Here is a 22,921-nt window from a genome sequence, read left to right as displayed (position 1 = left end):
ATTCCAACTTAGACAAGATTGATTGTCTTTGTGAGATTGTTGCTAAGAATCTAAGCTAAAATGGTGTGTTGTGCAAGCTGAACAAATACGAAATGCCCCTGCATTATTGCTCAGTGTTTGCTGTATTCTGACAAGCTGGAAGGTATATTTTCATTCCTTGCAACATTGTTGGAAGAAAGGGTTAAACTGATTGATAAACTCTCCTTTCCGAATTCTCTTGTATTTTCAGATCTACTTTCTTGACAATTACATATGTCTTTTAGTGATCTTAGAAACATATCTTGTGTAGAAATACACACAACTGTGCCTACATCTTTTTACTTTTTTGCTGTTAAGTGTTCTGTTTCTAAAATATACAAAAGATTTCCCTTTTCCGCATTAGATACATATGGACTAAAATCAGGAAAACACAAAGCCAAGTCTTCATACACCATGTCCTGAAGGAAGAGCTGGAGTGGCAAATTTGCTACACAAACTGTTATTTTTCCCTTCCTTGGTGGCCTATGATGTTCCATTGTTTTTCTGAAACTTTGCTATTAGACAAAGGATCTACCTTTGATACTCAGTCATATTGTTCAGAACCCCATCTGTCTCTCAGGTCTCATCAATGTCCAGATTCTTTTAGGATTTAGATGATTTTACTTCCTTTTTTTTTGTTGTTGTTGTTTGCTTACTCAAGATCTCATCCCAGAGTACGTCCACTTCTTTCACTTTGATCACAAGATTAATACAGAAAAACAAGCAAGCAGAGCAAGTAATGTCCTAAATTGTTTAAAAATGTCTATTATTATTTGCTGCTCGTAAATTTAGCAGAGAGCAAACACCTTCAAAGTCATTAAACATGTAAACAAATAGGTTGGACAGTTCTTTTCTTTGCTACAAATAGCTGAAGTAGGGGTAGATCACAACCACACCCCTGACGAAAAGTGAAGAAGGTAGAAAGTAAGCAGGTTTCCTGAAGGACTCTGTATTCTCAAAAGAAACTTAAGGATTTTGTTTGAGAGATGGCTAAAGTATCTTGAACATTTCTGAACATTAGCTCTTCAGTTCTTCAAGGTTTCTTCTTTGGGTTTTGTTTATTTGTTTCCCCAAGAGGGAGGGTGGCAGATGTATATTAATGCTTTAGGAATTCCTGCAGTGAAAACAAACTTCACAGCAACACCCAGCATTGTGAAATTCACACAACCCAGAAACTTCTGGATGTGTGTTTCCATATGTGGCTTTGGGTGATTTAAAGTGACATTATTTTGAAAGGGAAGTGAATGTAGCTACCAGGCATCCCATCGGAAAACCTGTATCCCAGTAGTTTTCTGTGGTTTAGTTGAACAACTGTAGTACTTTACTGCCATAAACTTAATACGTCTGAGCCATGATAACATATATTTGATTAGTATCACGATGCTGAATGCTAAATTTGTCTTTTAAAACCCATTAAATAAGATTAGTATGTATATAACAGAAGACTACACAAACATCCTCCTTCTTGCAATAATAATTTAAAAATTCTACATTATATATATATTCTAAGCAGGGAATCTTAAGTAACTTAATATACTGGCATTAGAGCATGAGAAATCCTGAAAATTTGAATGAATATTCAAAAAAACCTGATGGAATTTGTTTTCAGTGAAATACCTACATAGTAATTGGTTCATGTTTATAATATTTCATTGTGAGCTTTTCAAAATTACAAATTAAAAAAAAGATCTGGAAGATGACTCTCCAATATTACAGCTACTCTGCCTCATTGGCATCTGCTAAATTACCAGGACTGAAGCTTTTATTTTTCTCTGGGACACCATAACTAGTTTATAGTACCGCTGGTCTAAATTTCTGATACAGCACCTGATTATACGGATTATTTCAGTTTCTTGCTAAGTGCAAGTGTGACCTATATCAACAGCGTGTAAGAATGCCTTTTTAGAAGCTAAACAGTTTGCTCCATTTTATTACTAAATTTAATTGCAAGTTCTAAAAAAATAATTTGAATAATTACATTTTTTCTACTAAATTTTTGTTCATTTACAATTCTGTATCTTTTCAAATGCTTACTATTCTGTTCATAAAGAAAACAAAATAGCTAAGTAATGTCAAGTACATTTTTCCTTCTTAAAAGGAAAAGTAGAACATATATCAAAGGAAATCAAAGATGCAGAAAATGGGAAAGAAATTGGCACCAATATACTTTTATTATAACTCTCCATAACACGTGGTACATGGAATAGGCTGCTTTAAAGAAACAAAATAATCCATGGATTCACTGCTACTTGATAAACATGTATTTAAATTCCACTGTGACTAAGAGGAGACAGAGAGTCATATTCAAGGGAAAAAAAAACTCCCAAGATCCCATGATTCAGTGCAGTGCAAAGTGATATCTCGTTTAAGCACACATGTAAGAACAAATGGTGCATTGGAAGAGAAAATAACAGAGGAAAAAAGCAGGCATTTAAATGAGATTTTTGGCTTTTCTTTCTTTAAGGTACCACTGTGTAGCTACATATTTTATCTTACAGGATAAATTTAGGAAATGATCCCTTTTAAGGATCTAAACTTACTGACTTCCAATGGAACACTGGTGATACGGAGAAAGATAGAAATTGCTTTCTGAAAAAAAATACAATCATCCCCTTCATTTATCTATAGCGAAATGAGAAATATCTTTTCTTATTACATTTTGTTCCACTTCCTCACATATCCAGAGTGCTGCCTTGTGTACAAGGACAATTTAGGTGGCCACGGCTCTCCTTCTCCCCTGGGACACAGAAAGTAATCTTCCAAGGAGCAAGGAATGACATGCCCAGGGTGGCATGCAGGGCAGTCAGAGACACGAGAACAAAAATACACCATGCACCACAAAACTTCTTCCTTTCTAGTAAGTGCTTACGTGCATTTTACATACAATCTCCCTACACTGGCACACTCTTTGGGGGTCATCTTTTAGAGAATTATTACAGTAATATTTGAATGTTTTCCCTGGGCCAAGACCAGAGCCAGTTTTCTTGTGGCCATTTGCCTCTTTCAATCTCATCTTCTTTATCCCATTCTTATGATAGTTTGCTACTAACTCTCAACATTTGATCCCTAGGTTGACTTCACCTTGTTTCATGCTCACTGTCTTTAACCGCTCTCTGTCTTCCTTTATAAAGAAAGTTCTTTTACACTTGTTTAAAAAAAAAAATGCCCAAACAAAAGCCTCCGAGATCAGAAAAATCCTCTTAGCTTATGTAGCTACCTCCTCAATTACTACCTTGTTTATCCTTCCACTCCATTGAAACCATGCTCACTGATGAGCTTCTGCTGGCTAAATCTGAGAACATCTTCTCATTTGATCCCCTTCTTGCAACCGACACAGATCATCACTGTCTTCTCCACTGTTTTCACAGGTGCATTAATGTTTTAAAAAACTATGCAAATTTTAAAACATTATTTATTATCACAATGCTCCAGTAGAACTGTTTTCTCCTCACCATCATTCACACCACAAGCATAACTATGCCAGTGGCAGCTTCTGTGTTCAGCTCATATGCATTCCTGTCTGCACAAAATGTGGATACACTCTCCAGGAAAAGAAGTCTTGGGCCAAAATGATTCTGATTATTTTAACTCTACTTACTAGATTTTAAATAGTATTTTCAAAAGATTAGCCTCTACTGGTTAAAGCTACCATTCTGAAAAACCCTGTTCTCCAGATAATATGGATGTCTCTAATGAGACCTAGCAGTTTAGAGAAATCTGAATCTTTAACTATCCTCTCAACATTAAGCAATTTGATTTTTCTTGTTTTACTAGCTATCTGACAGGTAACATATAAATTTAGATTTTCATGAATAGGTTCTGAATCTGAGTTCTCCCTATATTGTTTATTTTCTATCAGTATACTGCTGCTGTGATATGAGACTAATTTAACAAATACTGACATTTGTTTTACTTTACCCTATTTATCCTATTTTTTCACCGGTTTGTCCTTCCATCCTAGATTGTTTCTATTCTAGAGAAAACTTAATACTGTTTCAAAAAACAATGTAAAGTCATTAAAGAGATGAAGGCTTAAGTAAATATTTTCTAGTCCATAAAATAGCATTTTTTTGTTTTGCTGAAGTATTAAAGTTTACGCATATTTTAATATGAATCCAATATATAATTTTATTTTAAACAAACATAGTATTCTGGAAATGAAAAAAGGGAACAAAATTCAAGCCTTGCTTGTATAAATATGTCATTCCTGCCTAAGAAGTACCTAGCTGTTCAGAATTTAAAAATATTGAATGTTCTACAAAGTAATTTGTCATCCAAGCTACCATGTCCATTCTCTGCAGTTTTAGCAGCTATTTATTTTATATTCTGGCAAAACCCATTGATGGCAGAAGCTGGAAAACCATGATCTCATTTCCTTATTTTTTTAATTATTAGCCTTCTAAAAGTACTAAAACAATAAACAAGGAGTTTCCAGCATTTCTGTAAAGTTCAGTTTATCATGATATAACATAGTCAATGGATGAATCAAGCAAGATCTTATCTCACCAACTGCTGGTCAATCTCATTCAAGAAAGGTTTGTTATGAGTTTTTTGTTTGGCTTTCTTTTTTGTGGGGGAAAGGGTGGGGTGGTAGGATGGCTGGGTGGAAGGAAGGCTGATCATGATTTGTTTGGGGGGTTTTGTTGGTGGTGAGATTTTGTGCGGGTTTTTTTTCTACTTTAAGTCCATTATTTTTGCAAAAGATTATTTTTGTTGCTATTTATACCTATCGGGATGTCATCAATCACACTAAGTTTTCATAAGCAGTAGAAAAAATATTTCATAAAAATTTCACGGTCAGTATGAAACCAGCTTGAGCAAATTGTTGCTAACCATAAAACTGATTCAGAACTTACTGCCAAGATGATACCGGAATAAAATTATGGGGCAATGGGCATATTTTAAAGATTAATTTATTTCTGCATTGTTTTCCTTTGAAAATACTCAAAGCTTTGCTTATTGATCTTACTTAAGGTTATATTTTGTTACAGCAGGAATACTTGTTGACAACATCAAGAGAGAAAACTTCAGCCTACTATACCAAACAACAGAGCTGTAATTTCAATATTCAAAAAACACACAAAAGACAATTCATCTGATGTATGTCCACATTTTTTTAGTTTGTGGCCATTTTTCAGAAGGCCTAGTTATGATATAGTACAATATGGGAGAACTGTTTCAACAGGAACATCCAAGCCTGAGCATCATCATTTCACAAACAATGACACTCATTACATGTGGTACAGCAGTGAGTTGCATCCCTTGGTAAAATAATGGCAGGACGTGGTTTGCTGCCACAAAACATGCTTTCTGATCTGCAATCCATGTCCTTAATTCCCTATTAATCCCAGGAAAAATGAAGTTAGAGACACTCTGCAAAAGCTGCCCTGTCAACAGTGACTGTGAAGAATGGTCACAAGAATGATGTGGTGCCAAATACACAGGGGTAACCAAAACCCTATGCTACTGCTCTGCTGGCGAATTCCTAGAGTAAAAATGAATAATGCACTTTCAAGTGCCCAAGTTTCGAGAAGTGCAGAAGGTAAAACTAGATGAATGAAGAGTAAAATTCATGCAGCAATATTTAGAGGCTATTAACTAAAAATTGTTTATACCAATACCCTAGTAAGGAAACTGCAGGATCTCTTTATACTGAATTTCTTGCATAATAATTAATGTTCACTTTCATTAGTCAACATTTCAGCACATAATATTTTTATTTCCACTTCTTATAATGATAATAATGAATATCTTACATATGCTACTGTTCCTTTGCACTGACTCTATACAACTAATTGTGGGCTGAGAACACAGTAAAGCTAACCTGGCCTGGTAAATGAATGGGAAATAAAACATCCTTACCTGATTCTGGAAAAGTTTAGTTTAGAACTTAACCTTTCTTTCTGCATTGTCTAGCCATTATATAATCTTTTGTTTTTCCAAAGCAAAAAAAGACGTATGAAATATCTATAGTTATATAGTATCAAACACACATATGCATGGGGTTAGCCGGAAAACGGAGGGCATACTCCCAAACTAGCATCTATCTGACAACTGCCTGGCTCTGTTCTACAATACCATTACTATTTACTGACTTATTTCCAGAAAATATATTCTACAATTTGCCACAGTCATTGACAAATGAATTAACAATACGAAAAAAAAATGCAATATAATCTCCTACTGGATTGATGACACAATGAAACTAAACTTTGCCTGGAGTAAAGGAATACAAATATTTGTCTTTATGTCAGTTTTTGAAACCACTGCTCCTGAAATACCCTTGTAAAGACCTCTACTTTGAGGCAACTGCAGCATAGAATATGAAATCATAACATCACTGAAAAGAAATAAAAATAAATATTTATAGGCTAATAGAGAACTTCTGCAGTCATTAATTTTTATTTTTTTTTTGCATTTTTGCTGCCACAAACTTAGATTTGAAATCTACTGGCACAAGGTAGCAGAAGACAAAAGGAACACCCTGCAAAAGCTCTTGTTACATCAATCTACATCATTAGTCCTTGGTGACTGGAAGAAGGGTAACTTGTTTCCATTTTTAAAAAGGGTAGAACGGATGATCTTGGGAATTACCAACCTGTCAGCCTCACCTCTGTGCCTGGGAAGATCATGGAACAGATACCCCTAGAAGCTACACTGAAGTATATGGAGGACAGGGAGGTGATTAGTGGCAGCCAGTACGGCTTCACCAAGGGTGAGTCCTGTATGACCAACCTAGTGGCTTTCTATGATGGGGACATGTCCCATAGCAGGGGACATGGGAAAACCAACGGATGTAATACATATGGACTTTTGTAAAGCCTTTGACATGGTCCTCCACAACATTCTCCTCTCAAAATTGGAGAGATATGGATTTGATGGGTGGATGGTAAGGTGGACAATTAACTGGTTGGATAGTCATATTCAGAGAGTAGTGGTCCACAGCTCGATGTCGAGATGGAGAACTGTGGCAAGTGGTGTCCCTCAGGGTCCTTACTGGGACCAGTGCTGTTTAATATCTTTATCAATGATACAGACAGTGAGATTGAGTGCACCCTCAGCAAGTTTGCAAACGATACCAAGCTGAGTGGTGCATTTGTCACACCGGAAGGACAAGGTGTCATCCAGAGGGATCTGGACAAGTTGGAGAAGTGGGCCTGTGTGAATCTCATAATGTTCAACAAGGCTGAGTGCAAGGTCCTACAGCTGGGTTAGGGCAATCTGTGGTTCTAATAAATGCTGGGGGATGATTTGACTGAAAGCAGTCCTGCGGAGGAGGTCTTGAGGGTGCTGATTGATGAGAAACTTGACATGAGCTGACAATGCACACTCACAGCCCAGAAGACCAACCATATCCTGGGCTGCATCAAAAGAAGCGTGGCCAGCAGGTTGAGGAGGTGATTCTGCCCCTCTATTTCTCTCATGAGACCTCACCTGGAGTATAGTGTCCAGTTCTGGAATCCTCAACATAAGATGGAAATGGAACTGTTGAAACAGGTCCAGAGGAGAGCCACAAAGATGATGGAGCACCTCCTTTATGAGGACAGGCTGAGAGAATTGGGGTTGCTCAGCCTGGAAAAGGCTCCAAGAAGACCTCATAGCAACCGTCCACTACCTAACGGGGGCCTACAAGAAAGCTGGGAAGGGACTTTTTACAAAGGCTTGTAATGACAGGATGAGGTGGAATGGCTATAAATTGGAGAGGGGAAAACCTAGACATAAGGAGGAAATTCTTCAGGATGAGGGTGGCAAGACACTGGAATAGGTTGCCCTGGGAAGCCTTGGATACCCCATCCCTGGAAGTGTTCAAGGCCAAGCTGGATGGGGCCTTCAGCAGCCTGATCTAGTGGGAGTTGGTCCCTGCTTCTATAAGTCTATGATTCTATGCATGTAAGGGACATAGAGGTTGGATAATGTGTATTATTGCACTTGCCTGCCGCTCTGATAATGCACTGGAATGGAAGCACAGTGCATTTACTGAATCCACTAATTTATCATCATACTATTTGAGAAGCACACTCTCACTTTTAACACATCAACTCATGTAAAAATATCTTCATCTCATCATTACTTATATACTTCTATACATCTGCTTCAGACCAGACCATGAGAAGCCATAAGGGTCACTTCTGCCGATAGGAATATTTAGAATACAGTATTCCTACATGACAGAACAGGAAATAATGAGGTTAAAATAGCTGTGATGTTTATATTACATTAGTAAGAACACAGAGAGAGTTGTAATAGATAAAGTATACAGTAATTAAAAAAACCTGCGGCTCATTCATTATTACCTATATCGAATTATCTACCTTGTGTACTTTAATTACGAAGTCATAGAGACATCTGGTTTACATCTATGTGCAGGCTAGACTTGGGACTTAAATACAGACTTGAACCTTCACATGGCACAACAAAAGAAACGCTAAATGACAGTATCATCTCATGTCTGGTATCATGGAAGCACATTTCAAGCTCTTGATACAGAGAAGAGATTATTGTGAATGAAAAGAAGGATATTTTCAAATTCCAAAACTAAAAGTGTAAGTCATACTATCACTGGAAAGGAATTATTTTTCTACTAAGCCAGAGTCCAAAATTAACATGCAGGGCCTCAGATATTCTGGTGTAAGACTTAGAATTTTTTTTTTTCTAAAAGGAATATTAAAAGCCTTAACAAATGCCCTACAACTAAGTATTCAGCTTGTAAGAAAAACATTTTCTAAAGTAAGATTTAGGATAAAAGCATAAGAATTGGCAAGCTTGAGGAAGCACTAATTATATTGTGATATTTTTATATCACAGCCTTGGAGAAGATATTTAGTGTTCAATCCAACAGGCAGTCACTCCTGGAAATGTGGAAACTCTTAATCCTTTTTGGAAAATTCAGATGTAGTTTTGATTGCAGTAAAAAAAACCCAAAAGAATATTCAATATAGCAAATACTAACTCTAAAAACTTTAAATACTGGCAAATACTCTAAAACTATTTTGCTTTAAATGCTATATGGAAACTTTCTTTATAAGTAATGAACAGTATTTCCATCAATTTAATATACAACAATCAACATTATTACTAGTAGTATATTTCTTTTGAAGAATTGGATACAATCTTCTATTAGAAACATTTTGCTACTGGAAGGACATGGTGTTACAAGGACAGAACGCAGCAGCTCCTCTTGAACTACTCAACTGCATGACATTTATGACAAAAATGGGTTCATCAAGAGCATACATTTTTTTTCTCCTGGAGGAGTCAGTTGTTAGCACTGGCCAAACATTCTTCTACTGAAGTTTTAAGAGAGAATGCTAAACAAACTGATTTGTTTTCACCATTATGAAGTCCCTCCATCTCACAAATTTCACCTGAGCAGTATACTAATGCAGTCCCAGGGTTTCTGGACTTCAGCATGACCAACACAAAATCTTTTCTCCATAACAGACCAGGTAAGCTGACAGGAACATATTTTAACTACTGTTCTGTCTTCAAATAAGTATCACAGAAAAGACAGGAAAGTTCAGGAATACAGAAGGAAGATTTCATTATGGTGTTAACACATAAACTGCTCTTGCAAGAAGGAAAGATATGCAACAATTATCTACAACATTATTACATTTTTTATCTGGGTATGTTACCTGTATGCCTAGGTCCATGGAATGTGAAGCATCAATGCTCAACTGTAAAATCTGACTTCACATGTTTATCCTACCCCAAACTGGGGTCACGTAACACTTTTTCCCTTACTCAAAACCCTGCCTTGGTGGCTATTGCAGATTAAGACTTAGCCTGGAGCTCCATTATATTGGAGAGCACTGTTACACTGTGCTTCTCTGGGAACTACTTTTTCATGCTGCTTAGGATTTGGTACCATTTTGCTTTTTTCTCTTACAATATACTAGAATTGCTGTACGTTGCAGTCTGTAATATATATTTTAGTCAAAAAAAAAAAATGTTGATTTGTGTTACAATACAGTATTTTATTTTCCAATAGGTGGAATTGATGGGAACAATGAAAGAATAATTTAGTTCTTTATTTCATTCTTACCTGAGAAGAATATGTGTGACCATCTGATCCACAAACAGGATTGGTATAAACTACTGGACACTGCTTGCAGTTTGATGAAATGGGACCACCCCTCCACTGTTTATGGCCTAAACCAGCCTCTTTCATACTGTAAGTAAACAAAAAGTATGTAATTCTGATAAGCAGTAGTAAAAACAGGACACATTCAGGGTATTTTAATGATCCTTTACAAACAGTAAGCCATACATAATTTCAGCCACAAAGTTTTCTTCCAAGTAAAGAGCTGCCATGGTCTTTGGTATACACTTGCTCCCCTTCGTACATTACTCACTGTAGTGATACTTGATATCTGTGTATTATTTACTTTTTAAGACATCTTAATATATAAAGATGAGTACTATTCAGAGTACTATTTGCCCCACTTTGACCACTGCCTTTCACAGCTTACATTTCATAAAATTTAGACTCTAGCACCTGATGTAAAGTTCAAAGGGAAAAAAAAAAAAGTAGTCCACTCGACCACAGAATTGATCCACATAAGCATACATGTGCATGCTTATATAAACAGGTATGTATTTTTTAACATATAATAAAGTTAAACTGGATCAAACTAAAAGTCTAAAACAAATCCCTGACACTTCCTCAGAATACTTTCCTAGCCTTAGGTGACTTGTGGTATATAGCCATCCCCAGATAAACATGTTCTCTCTTTGTAGCTCCTAATTAATTATTATTGCATTATTTTTTCCAATTGCTTTTTTGCAACTATGAAAGCATTTATCAGCCATTGTATCCTGAAACACCTGTTTATTGGAGTTGCCCACTTCATAGACTGACCTGCAATATGCTTTGTATATTAACGGCTTCCATATAAATAAGAAAATAGAACAATAACACATGATTTTGTATTGTGGTTTCTGCTTAGAATCTTAATAAGGAATCTAAAATGATGTGCCTTGGGATACAGCAATGATTTATCAGGACACACTCAAGCAGTAACTGCTCAAACTTAGAGAAAACTCCAATCGTATCTTCTTTAATGGAGCAGAATTCTTTCAGTTTGGTTCACCAAACAAAAAAATCAAGAATTATTTTGCTAATTAGACATGAATCACTGTTTGAGAACTTGTCTGGAATAAAAAGAAATTAAATTAGAGAAAAGAAATTCCTCATCCTCCAGTTTTATGAAATACAAATTAAGGCTAAAAGCACACACCTAACACTAAACTGGTGATAATCAAAACCAACCCCTCTTTTTTCAGCTATGCTAATATTTTCATGCTATTCATAAAAAAATAATGCAAGTTATAGAAGTTTATATTCAAATCATGATTTGTGGCTAGATTTTGAGCTGCAGAGATTTTTTACAGTGTAAACAGGGACCTGAACTCTTGTACACAGGAATCACCATTTATTGCCAAATTCATTTAGAGCCAAATTCAGCTTAAACAGCTTAAATTACATGAGCATAATGAGTGGTAAAATATCTATACAGGAAGTTTAAATGTTTACCAGGAAGTATAAAAAAAGGAAACAATTCAAATATACCACTGTAATTAATAATAAATATCAATCCTTTTTGCTGAGTTGCATCATTTGAAGACTAAGTATACACCATTTCATTTCTATTATAGTAAAGAAAAGCAAAGTTGAACTGTATTTTTACTTATGTATAGTATATAGTAATAATCTGACTATTGCTGCTCCTCTCACTTGACTGAAGAATTTTCCAGTCATCCACATGAGCTCCAGCATAATTAGATTATTTAGATGGCTGCAGCTTTCTCTTTCTTCTTGTTACTTTGATAGCATAAAATTTTCCAGAGGTGCCCCAGTAGTCTGAGGTTACTGACAGGACCAGAGTCTCAGCTAACAACCTGATGCAATGTGTCTTTATCTGAGATACAATGAGTTAAACTGCTGCATAAATCAACTGCAAAAGTTCAGACATCAGCAGAGAGAACAACCAGAAATTGGATGTAGAATTTGTGAGACACAAAGGGGCTGTTGAGTCTCAGAACATACCAAAGAAAGGACTAGCTGTGATTACAGCATTTTTAGTATATCTGCACCCTTGTACATGCCCTCAATGATGTTTAAAGACAAGAAAAGATGGGGGCAGGAAAATGGATAAGTAAAATCAGCTAAAGGAATCAAAAGAGAATGATGTTTCTCAGGAAGGACTGTAAGAGAGGTGGACACTAGAACAACCTTAGGACATGGAAACTGCAGGTCTGCAACAATCAGTGGAGAGGTATGAAGTAAATGGAAAATATTTTATGTAGTCAAGATAAGTCACCTTCTCTTAAATAGCCTCTGCTTTGCTAGGCTGTTAAATGCAGGCTGTCCCAGTTACACAATTTAAGGTGAAGAAAGTCAAGTTTCCTGTCATACACAACATGCTCGAGACCATGAAGAAATCACTCTTCTCAGAATCTTGGTTCCTATACAATTAATAATGATTTTCAAAACCCCCAAAATATCTGTATTTCCAAACATAGAATGGAAGGTATAATGATAAATAAATTACAAATAATGATACTTTGAAGGTATAAATCCAGAATTTTTTTTGATTGTCAGTCACTGAGATGACAGGCAAACATGACAAGTCAGTGAAAAACATTTTTAATACTAGTTATGGTACATACATGCATTCCATGCAATATAATAATATTGTCTTTTATGTATTTACTGAAACATTTCCTTTCACTATTATTAAATTGCATTAGATTTGTTTCTGTTGACTATTGCTTTGTTACCAGGTGTTGCATTTGTTTATTTTAACAGCTAGGCAATAAGCATATATACAAACTATTGACATAGAAATAATGAGAACTACTATGGTGATATAAACGAACTTGAATTAAGGTCACTGATATAAGCCCACAATGCCATGAAATGAGATACAGAAAGACTGCTTAACTACAATATAACTGATTTGTTATCATTTATTTGGAATATGCAGATAAATCAACATATTTTTACATTTTAAAATGTTAGAAAGGCAAAAAATAGTAAACAAAGAAATAAGTTATTTCCGTATAAGAAGTCACCCTTTTCTCTTCCTTGTATTTATTATTTTTGAACTTGATATGCAAGAAGGCGCAGATCATCGCAGCTTGCAGTTACTAAAATTCTGCCATTTAATTTTGTGAATCCACTGCAGTCACTATAAATGATTTTGTGCTCATTAGTATTTTGCATTTATGATATATTTATGATGCCATGTAAAAGTCACCTAGAAGTATAAAATTTGTCAGGGGAAGAGATTTCCTGAAAAGAGCTCCAGGATCTTTCTAGTAATAAAATAACTATTAATGAATACACAAGGTCCACCTTACGTGACGATGTTGACACCTAAGGGGTAAAATTAAATATATGGATTTAATTTACCAGCAACAGTTGTGACCGCAATATTTTGCATACACCAAATTGTGCATATGCTTTTAGACTATGTATGCAACTGCATGCCTAGAAAAATAATTAGCCAATCTGCCCAACTACTCTAGCCTATGTATCCGTTTGCATACAAAAACCTACCTTCTTGAATACACAGTGATCATGCCTGCAAATATGTTCAGAATGCTTAATGTAACCAGTGAAAATTTAGCTGCAAGTAAGTCTTTGGCAATTATTTAATGATATCTATAAAATATAATATCTGAAAAATGCATGAGCGCACAATTCACTTGAAAAAAATAATATTTTCAGCTAAATTTGAGAATCTTCAAATACAAACCTTCAAATGTAGACTGACAGACAGAAACAAAATCGTGTTACTAAAATACTGATCTTTCAAAGAACTGTAGAAAGATCTACCTTCATCTTTCAAGAACTCTGACAACTAAATTTGCATTTTTTAGAGACATAAAAATTATTCCAATTCACAGACTGACTGATTAAGTTTTGCCATGGCCTTTGGGGGACACAAACAGTCTGTGTCACATTAACATAATCAGAAAAAACACTTGTATCGCAAAATCTAATTTGCTTGCATTAGAGTTGACTGGGTTTCCTTCAAAATTACCTTTTCATGTGGAATCATCCCGGAAGAAAATTAAAGCAGTCAATATACTGCTAAGATATTTCTTTGAAATATCAAAAGAAACCACGACATTATTGCCAGTCTCTGCATGTGTAAATCTGTATTATTTTGACTTGTTTCATTATTTTACACTATTCCTAACAAATACAAGAAAAATCTGTCTTAAGAAACTAATTATAATTAAACAAATCTTAGGCAAATGAAGCAAAGGTTAACAAAGTTAATATGGGAATCAAAATACAATCTATTTTAGCAACTTTAAATTAACAGTGTTGACAAGATATTTGTATTTATTGATGGACCTCTATAACATTTAGCAAATGCATGTGAGATTATATAAATTCAGCAATCATTTTCCCTGAACTTCTGCCCCTAAGACATTAGATTTGAACACTATATAAGCTTTATCATTTTTGTCAGGATCACTAAGCACAGGCATTCAGTATCATTTTAGAATTTAGAAGAAAATTTCTTTCTGTGCATGTTAAAAGAAACTACTATCTACTCATTTGCACTGGAGAGGGAATACAAGTAGATATCCTAACGATACAGATTTTTACTACCTCCTTCCACCTAGGTGTATTATTAAAAAGATAAGTTTACATTTTAAGGTACTTTCTTGCCTTGTTGTCATACAGCTCCATTATTTTCAGTAGCATTCTGCCTACTTTTGCGAAGTAAAGAAAGCAGTATTTTATTTAAATGTCTATATTATAAACTAAAATAGAACCAAAATGTCCTTATGTACTTTAAAAAACAGTTTTTAGTAATGCTGCTGAAATTTCCTGGTATGGTATATGCTTTGTTTTGTTTGAATGAAGTTAGCTAGTACAGCATTTTAATGAGACAGAAAAGCAAAGAATGCATAGCAACACAGAAATGAGTTTTCTCATTATTATACTTATTCATAATAGCTTCAAAGGTGAAAGTAAGCCTAATATATGGCCATCTGAATGCAGCGCTCAAGGCCAACCTTCTTTTCCGTTAGGCATTTCAAGGAATAATTCATTAGAAATTACTATGTAAATCACCAAGGGAGGGAGGTGATAAAGATTTTAGGTGTTAAGAGTATTGAAAGTGCCTATTAGAGACACCAGTGCTGTATGATTTTTTAAGAAAAAGGTTATCAGCACAAACTAGACTGAAGGTTTCTCTTAGGACCTCTCAGATTCCTCCACCTGTAATTTACATGCCTAGCCACTGATGAGCACATATTTTTCTAAGAGACTTAAAATACAACTTACAAAGAAAGAACTACATTAGAAAAAACTTGAGTCAAAACCATAACCTGTTATCATAGTTTTCGGATCAGAACTGCTATATGGTTTGTCACATCTTTAGGAGACATAAAGCTACAAAAAATACTATAAAGAAAATCCAAATCATGTAAATGAAAGAAAAAAAAAGAGACTTAAGGTAGGTAATTGGAAAATAACAGGCAAGTAAAAGGAAAGAAGACCTGGCTTGGAGTCTTAAAAAATAAAAGCAATCAGAAATGGTTTTATTAAGGCGCTTAACTTCCAATGGCAGTTGATAGGGTACATGTGGTGTTAAAAAATCTAGTCCATCGTAAGAGAACTCTACTGAAATCTGAAGGAAAAGTTGACCTCTGTAGAAACGGTTCCAAATATTCTTTCCAAATTTTAAGAGATGATAGATCTTCTAAGCTCAGCATCTCAGAGTACCCCCACTCAGCTGTAGTGATTCCTTAAAAAGTTCTGAATAATAACTTGTTTTAGTTAAATATCGATGACAGAAAAAGGATGTTCAAATACTACTTAGAGACAATGACAGAATATAGACTTGTTAAAGGACTAAGGAGAAGATTGTACTAGAAGAGATAGCAAGTAACTGCTGACAGTATTCCTAAACATCCTAGGAAAATCAGTAAAACTATTTACCTACAGTCAAAATGGCAAAAATGAGCACCTTCACACTTCACACTCCTCCCGTCTTTCACTTCTCCTTCCAACACAGACCCCAGACTATAGACAGTGCTCTTCGCAGTCCCTATTCTAGAGAGCATGACTTGTCCATTATTATCTAATGTAGTATCTAATACAGCCATTTATACATTGTAAACACAGAAATATAATAAATTTCCACTGAAGTCCAGCATTATTTATGGAAATGCCTACTGTATTCCTACATATTGATCTGACATAGTTCCATGCTTTTCCTAGATTTCAACTAGAAATAGTCACACATACGTATCTGAAGTGGATTTTGCTTGGTGAATACTGGAGATGTAGAAAGTATTCACGTATATCACTAGCTTTATTTTCTGTCACAGAAATCCCTGCACACAAAATTTTCTGAAGATAGAGATATAAGCTGACCCTTAATAAGAATACCTGTAATAACTCTCTTACATTGTTTGAACTAGCAGATACATCACGTTACATCAATAAAAACAAATAAGGCACATGAACACAAACAATATCTAAATTATGAGACTATTCAACAAATGAGTATTTACCATTTTGAACACAACAAACACATAGTTTTGTTTGTTTGTAAGAACTGGTACGAAGTATTGTTGAAGATAAGGAAGAAGACTGCACCTTCCCACAGAATATTAGTATTATAGATGTTATAATATTTCAATAGCAGAAATGTTGGATTCCTTGAAATCTGTATAAGACCAGAGCCATGTTCTCACCAAGTAGCACTGGAGACATCCTTCATCCTTATTTTTATCACTTCAGAATACATACTGAACTACTTAGTGAATAACCAGTCAGAGGACTGAAAAGTTTAGGGGATTTTGTTTGTTTTAATAAGCCAGAGATTTAAATAATTTTCTGTACGACATTTGTGACTTTTTTGCCTGTTATTCCTGCCTGCTCCATAAATCCCACTTAGAAGTCCTGAGCCATGGAAGCTGTCCAAACTTCAGATTTGCCCACTAAGGATGAGAGCTGAGCATAAACCATCTTCTCATTGTCTCCAAGAAAAAAAACTGGACATGCAAGTCAATGGAGCACCAAAGTATGCCCCATCACTCCATCAGTATCTGCAGTTCAGACCGTCATAATAAGGAAGAATGGCACGTATTTCACAGCATTAACTCACAGTTGGTTGCCTAGTTTTCCTCCTATGGATGGAGGTTTTGATGTGGCATGGCTGAATAACCTTGACTCAAACTTCTGAGGAAACTACTGAATTGTTAGAAAGAGCTATGAGAAATTAGAGTGTAACCATGAAATACAAGAAAGGTAAAACTGCAGACAGAACTAAGACTGTTGAGACGAGGTCAGTCAGGGATGGGGAAAAAACAAACCACGCATATAAAAAGTTATAAAATCATAAAAGGAAAAAAGTAAGTCATTAGTTTAAACTGATCCTCAATTTAAACAGCACCAAGGATTAGTCCATTTCAGGGAGCAATGGAATTCAACACTTGTTTTACTTGATTGAACTGTCTGGCCAGGACAGATTTCTAGGGCATCTTGTAAGAGGTAGAGAGCACCTTCACATTTTGTATAACAGCAAATTAGTCCTAGCAATAAACTGTGTCTATTTGACAATAAATTATTTTGCACTCTTAGGTAGCACATATGCTGTTTACCGAGTCTTTGTGCACTGTAAAAATTGCTTGAATAAAGTAGTCCAGAAAGGGAAGATTATAACTATATGTTCAGAAGTAAAGAACACAGCAGAAGAAAAGACTTGGACAGAGCAGGCATTTGCGCACGGCAGAGCAATTAATCTATCACAGGAAGTCTGATTTGGCTCTTCAGCACAGTTATTTCGGCCTCCACCATGAGATATAACAAATTCTATACTGTATAGAAACAACACTACCTATAGAAGACAGTTAAACTCCGAACTGGTTGATCTCTAGTACCTTCATATATTTTTCAGTTCTTTTAACGTTGGCAGTGTTTTTACATCTGACATGTCTTTCAACAAAACAATGGGAAACACCAGGTTTTTATTTTCTTTTAATTTTTTTTTTTCACCTTGAAGGATATAATTTCACTAGACACTATTTTCTACACAGGCACATAGGATGTGCAAATCACTGTGCCATCTACAGGCCACACTGAGAAATCCTCTTACCACTGACCGTTACTTCGCAAAGATCATTTCTTAATAGACAGATGCAATCTAAGGATGTAAAAAAAATATATAGCATGGGAAACAACCTAATTTCCTACATCCTTCAAAGGAGACATCACCAAATACAAACCTCAAATTTTATACCTTCTATATGACAACAATCAGTGAATTCTCATTAAGCAAAGTTAAGATGTAACATTTTTAATTTAGATCAGTTGTGTGTAGGTTAGGATTAAAAGATTGTAGATAAAATCCTGGTCCTGTTGAGTTAATTAAGAAAACACCTATTGACTTTCATCAAGTGACTGTTTTAGGCTGTTGCATTAGGCTTCACATAACACGTATTACAGTTCAGAGTGCTATGTTTCTATAACATCAAAAGAATGATCTGTAAAGATTATTAAGGCCTTTGTGACCACTTCAGCAGTATAAGACACACACCTTGGATCACAGAATAACACAGAATTCCAATGAATAGAACTGGTGTACCTGCATTAGCAAACAAGTGCCACAGGATGACTTATACAGAATGAAACACTCAGTACTAAAAATCTAATGTCCATGTTTTTGGAGGCAAGGAGGGCGATGGATTGTTTTTCTGTCTTGTTTAACTTTGAACTCACTCAAGTCTGGCACACTGGCATGCATTAAGTAGGATTCTGGAGCACATCTCTCTTTTTTTTTTTTTTTAATTGGAAATTAATCCATTGCATATATCCTGAGAACCAATCCACTATTAAAAGAAGAAGGTAAGTAAAATTATCAGATTTCCACATAGTAGGAAACTCCCAATTCAACGAAAACACTACTGCAGACATATTAAGCTTCACTGTCTCTTCTTCTTTTTTTAAGCATATGTGCTTTTTTCAGGAAGAAGAAAATTTATTTCCAAAAGATCATTATATTACCCTTCTTATTACCTTCATTGTACCCCAAATCAACCAGTCCATAATATCAGTAAAAGAAAGCAGAGCTCACTGAAATACAGAAGACCACTAAAATTACCCCTATTCTTTCATCATTTTTTGTTTTCAATGACTGAACAATTTGTCAAGTTTGGTCTCTGTAAATTACAGCACCACTGGCAGAGCCCTCTTTCTTCTAAGTACCAAATTGCCTTCCCCATAACATTAAAACACGCTACTAACTAATATTTGCCAGCGTATCCTACACTCTCTTACCCTCACATTTTCTCTAGGCTCCACCGAGACTGAGGAAAGGTCCATGAATCCATAAAGGAAGAAAGAGTTGGATGGCAGACACAGAGAAGCCTACCAAGACCCAATGTTCACATGCATCCATACTCAAAACCAATTCCTACAGATCACACACACAGAGGCCTTCACTTTTGTTTCCTCCTTTTTCTGTGTGCAAACAATTTTTTCAGCAGGTTCCTAGAGGCAGGTGCAGACAAAAGGACTATGACAATTTAAGTCCAACCCCACACGCCATGGCATTGACAAGTAAAATCAAACTGTAGGCATACAAATTGCTAAAGAATCATAGGCTTTGAATCAAAACTCTGCAATATCTATACAGTTTCAAGCAAATCATTTTTCCTCTTTCAGATATCTTATCCAACAATGCAGAAAGCAATCTCTCTAACAGTTAATTGCTTATCCTAAATTGTTAGCTCTGTGCAGAACAAAATAAAACCAATACAATGATCTTGGTTGACATCTAGTTTAGCAATCATGATAAAAAGCTGCCAGGTTTAATAGAGCAATACTACAGTAAATAATAATTTCTGCCAAAATATATCATAAAATGATACAGCAAAGCTGAGGCCAAAAGACAAAAGAAAGAGTTACTAACAATTCATATGACAGTAAGAACAACTACTAGCAGAAGTTTTCAAGGATTACTGTTTACAGAAACTGTACAAAACATAAAAAGACCCATGTACATGAAAGAAGTTTACTATGATCTAAGCTCTGTGTATATTCAGTATGCAAAGCAAATGCCAGACGAGCTTTTTTTTTTTTTTTTTCTCTAATGCAACATTTTGAACAGGAGTGTAGGATATAAAGGCAGAGAAAAAAATCAAGTATGGAAAGAACAGTGTAGTTACAGAAGAAGGTACTTCAATTACTTTGAAATTATATGAAAATGCGTTCTCATTTAAATCATAAAAATGCTTCCTTTGCTGCACATTACCATCTCATAGATGGTGCAAAATTAGGTTGGCAAGATTTATTTGACAATTTTTAAGTTTATGAACCCATCTATTATTTGTCCTAGTTCACATTGTCTAGAAGACTTCTACTTCATAAATATAATGACCTAAACATGACTTCTTTCCTTTCTGTGAATTTATGAGTTTTCACTCACCTGAACAGACAATGAGAAACTGAGGATCTCCTGACTTACATACTAAACACCAAAATTAAAATAAATGAAATATAATCAAATAACTAATAATCTACAGCCCAAAGAAGATAAAGTGACTATACTTTGATTAATGTTACCATTAGGACAGCCACTCCTACAAGATTTACTCTTTTATGTTGAGTACAATTACCAAATAGCTTTTACTAGAACACAGCTAATTTTTCTATTGGCAAAAACCACTGGCTGCCACAAAAATATTATTTTGTCATTATAAAAAAGTAGATTGATATTCTACTCATCACATTCAGAACCCTACAGAGTGATTGTCTCACAATTTATTTTTCTCATTGCCTTATAAATGTAAGTTTCACTCTTGCTGCCCATACTCCCAGCATTTTCTTCCCTCACATGGAATCAGTCACAGTTTCTGCTTGAAAATGAAGACATAACGAAAGGAAGAAAAGTCCATTAATAACCACCACGGGAATAAATGTCTGAAAGAAGGATTTCTATTTTCTACCTTTAATATTATCATCATATACGTCTGCTGTGTCAACCTGAATTTGAGAACAAGCAGGCAGCCTAAAACTTTTATTTCCTTGAGTATTTAAAAAGCTTATTTGCATTCTTCATAACTTTATGTTCAACTTTTTAGGTAGGTGTATAGGTAGAAAATATCAATTAATGATCAATGTCAAAAGAACATATCTTTTTTTTTTTCCTCCTGAGTAATAAGTATAGAAGATAAAGAAAGAAACATTATTTCTGCAAAGTGGCTGATGCAGCACAGGAGTTATAATAACGCACATCTTGACCACTTAAACCTTTAATTCTCTCTGTACTTCTTTATTTATTTTTTCCCCAAAACTCACCTGTTCCTTTATTTTTTTAAAAAGATCCATTTCATACAGTAAACTAATCTCTTACCTACTGGGAGGCTTACTCATATTCATATAACAATGCTAAAACGACTTCAAGTTGATGGTATATTCTCATGAAAAGCATTTGTAACATTCTGGAAAACATATCAGCCTCCCAGCAATGACATGACAAATACTGAAATGATGTAACTTCCTTCAAGAGAAAAAAAAACTCAGCAACTCAGCAAAAACTCAGCAACCGAAGAAAACCTTTCACACTTTCTTATACATCCATATAATGTATCTGACTGAATCTTCTTACTGTCTAAAAATCCAGTAGTATCCTCTCTTCACCTGCCTCCAAAGATTTTAGCAGTGTTTGGCAGCTCAATAGTTCCTTGTTTTTTCTCATGGGTCAAATAAAGGTGTGGTTGGGTTGGGGATTTTTTATTTTCTCCAAGAAAGGTTGCTTCTTTTCTTTTCAAGGAAATTTATTTGGATTTGTGTCTACTCATGCTGTTATCCTAAGGCAGAAGGCAGATTTTCAGAAACCGTTTCCTCTGTTTTATGGGAACTCAGAATGCATAATACAGCTGTAAGATTCAGTTTCATATTTAAATAAATATTGACAAATCATCATAAAATTTGTACAAGTTCTTCTATATGACTGAACATTCCTTTTTTAAATGTTTTCTGTACACTACAAAGGAACTGCAGACTCAAAAGAGATATTCTTTTTCTACCAGTATTTATGGGATTGTTATTAAAAAAACCTATTATCTTTGTGGGGTTTTTTACCCACATACACCAATGACTGATAAGCTCCAAGGTAACTTTAAAGTTGTTATGAATACTGATATGATTTTACCATATAATACATATTAAAACACTAATCGTACCTCTAACTTAAGCTTAAAAATGAGATTGCATAATCAGAGCAGGTAATATTTGGGACTTTGGACTGACAGCAGCATGAACTTAGATCTGCTTTATTTTTAAGTCATGGAATAACAAAGAACCTAAGATCATCTTATTTAAACTAGTAAAATCCATCTCTTCACAAGAAGAGACAGAATTCTTTGTGTTGAGTGCTACACAGTATTCTGACAGAGTAGTCAGTGAGAGAATAAAATGGTAAACACAGAACAGTAGTAAACATCCAAGGAAATAATGTTTAAGCCTTCTCTTAGGATTTCTATGCCACACTTGTTAATTCTCTCACAGAAATATAACTGCCATTCTTGTCTTTCTAGGTTTAGCCCAATCTGTCTAAACAAACCTCTGATTTCATTAAATCCAGCTTCACTTGTCAGTACTGAAAGAAGCCAAATGCATTCTGATATGACCCAGGACATTTATCACTGAAGATACATAAAGAGGAAAAAGTCTTTACAAAATGAAACGCATTTTTCAGCCTGAAGTAGATGGTTTTGTTTTGTTTTGGTTTTTGGTTTGGTTTTTTTTGTTGTTGTTGTTTAACTTAAAATGGAGTTAACTTACACTGGAGTTCTGTGGTCTTGATTCCTTAGTGCACAGCTGGTGACAATTTTTGCAGTTATCAGTAGGACACGTACTATC

General features: G+C 35.0%; 1 protein-coding gene across 1 annotated transcript in view; it reads right to left on the bottom strand.

The window, feature by feature from the left end:
- The window catches only part of SPOCK3 (SPARC (osteonectin), cwcv and kazal like domains proteoglycan 3), a 171,729-nt gene that overhangs the window by 69,874 nt on the left and 78,934 nt on the right, over positions 1-22,921 (bottom strand). The window contains exon 5 of the mRNA XM_069855785.1: positions 10,064-10,190. Within this exon, the coding sequence (XP_069711886.1) occupies positions 10,064-10,190 (127 nt within the window). The remainder of the gene's footprint in view (positions 1-10,063; positions 10,191-22,921) is intronic.

This window comes from Phaenicophaeus curvirostris, chromosome 4 (genome assembly GCF_032191515.1).
Source record: "Phaenicophaeus curvirostris isolate KB17595 chromosome 4, BPBGC_Pcur_1.0, whole genome shotgun sequence".
Taxonomy (NCBI): Eukaryota; Metazoa; Chordata; class Aves; order Cuculiformes; family Cuculidae; genus Phaenicophaeus; species Phaenicophaeus curvirostris.
Note: the sequence above shows the minus strand (reverse complement) of the source record. Positions and strands in the feature narration are given on the sequence as shown.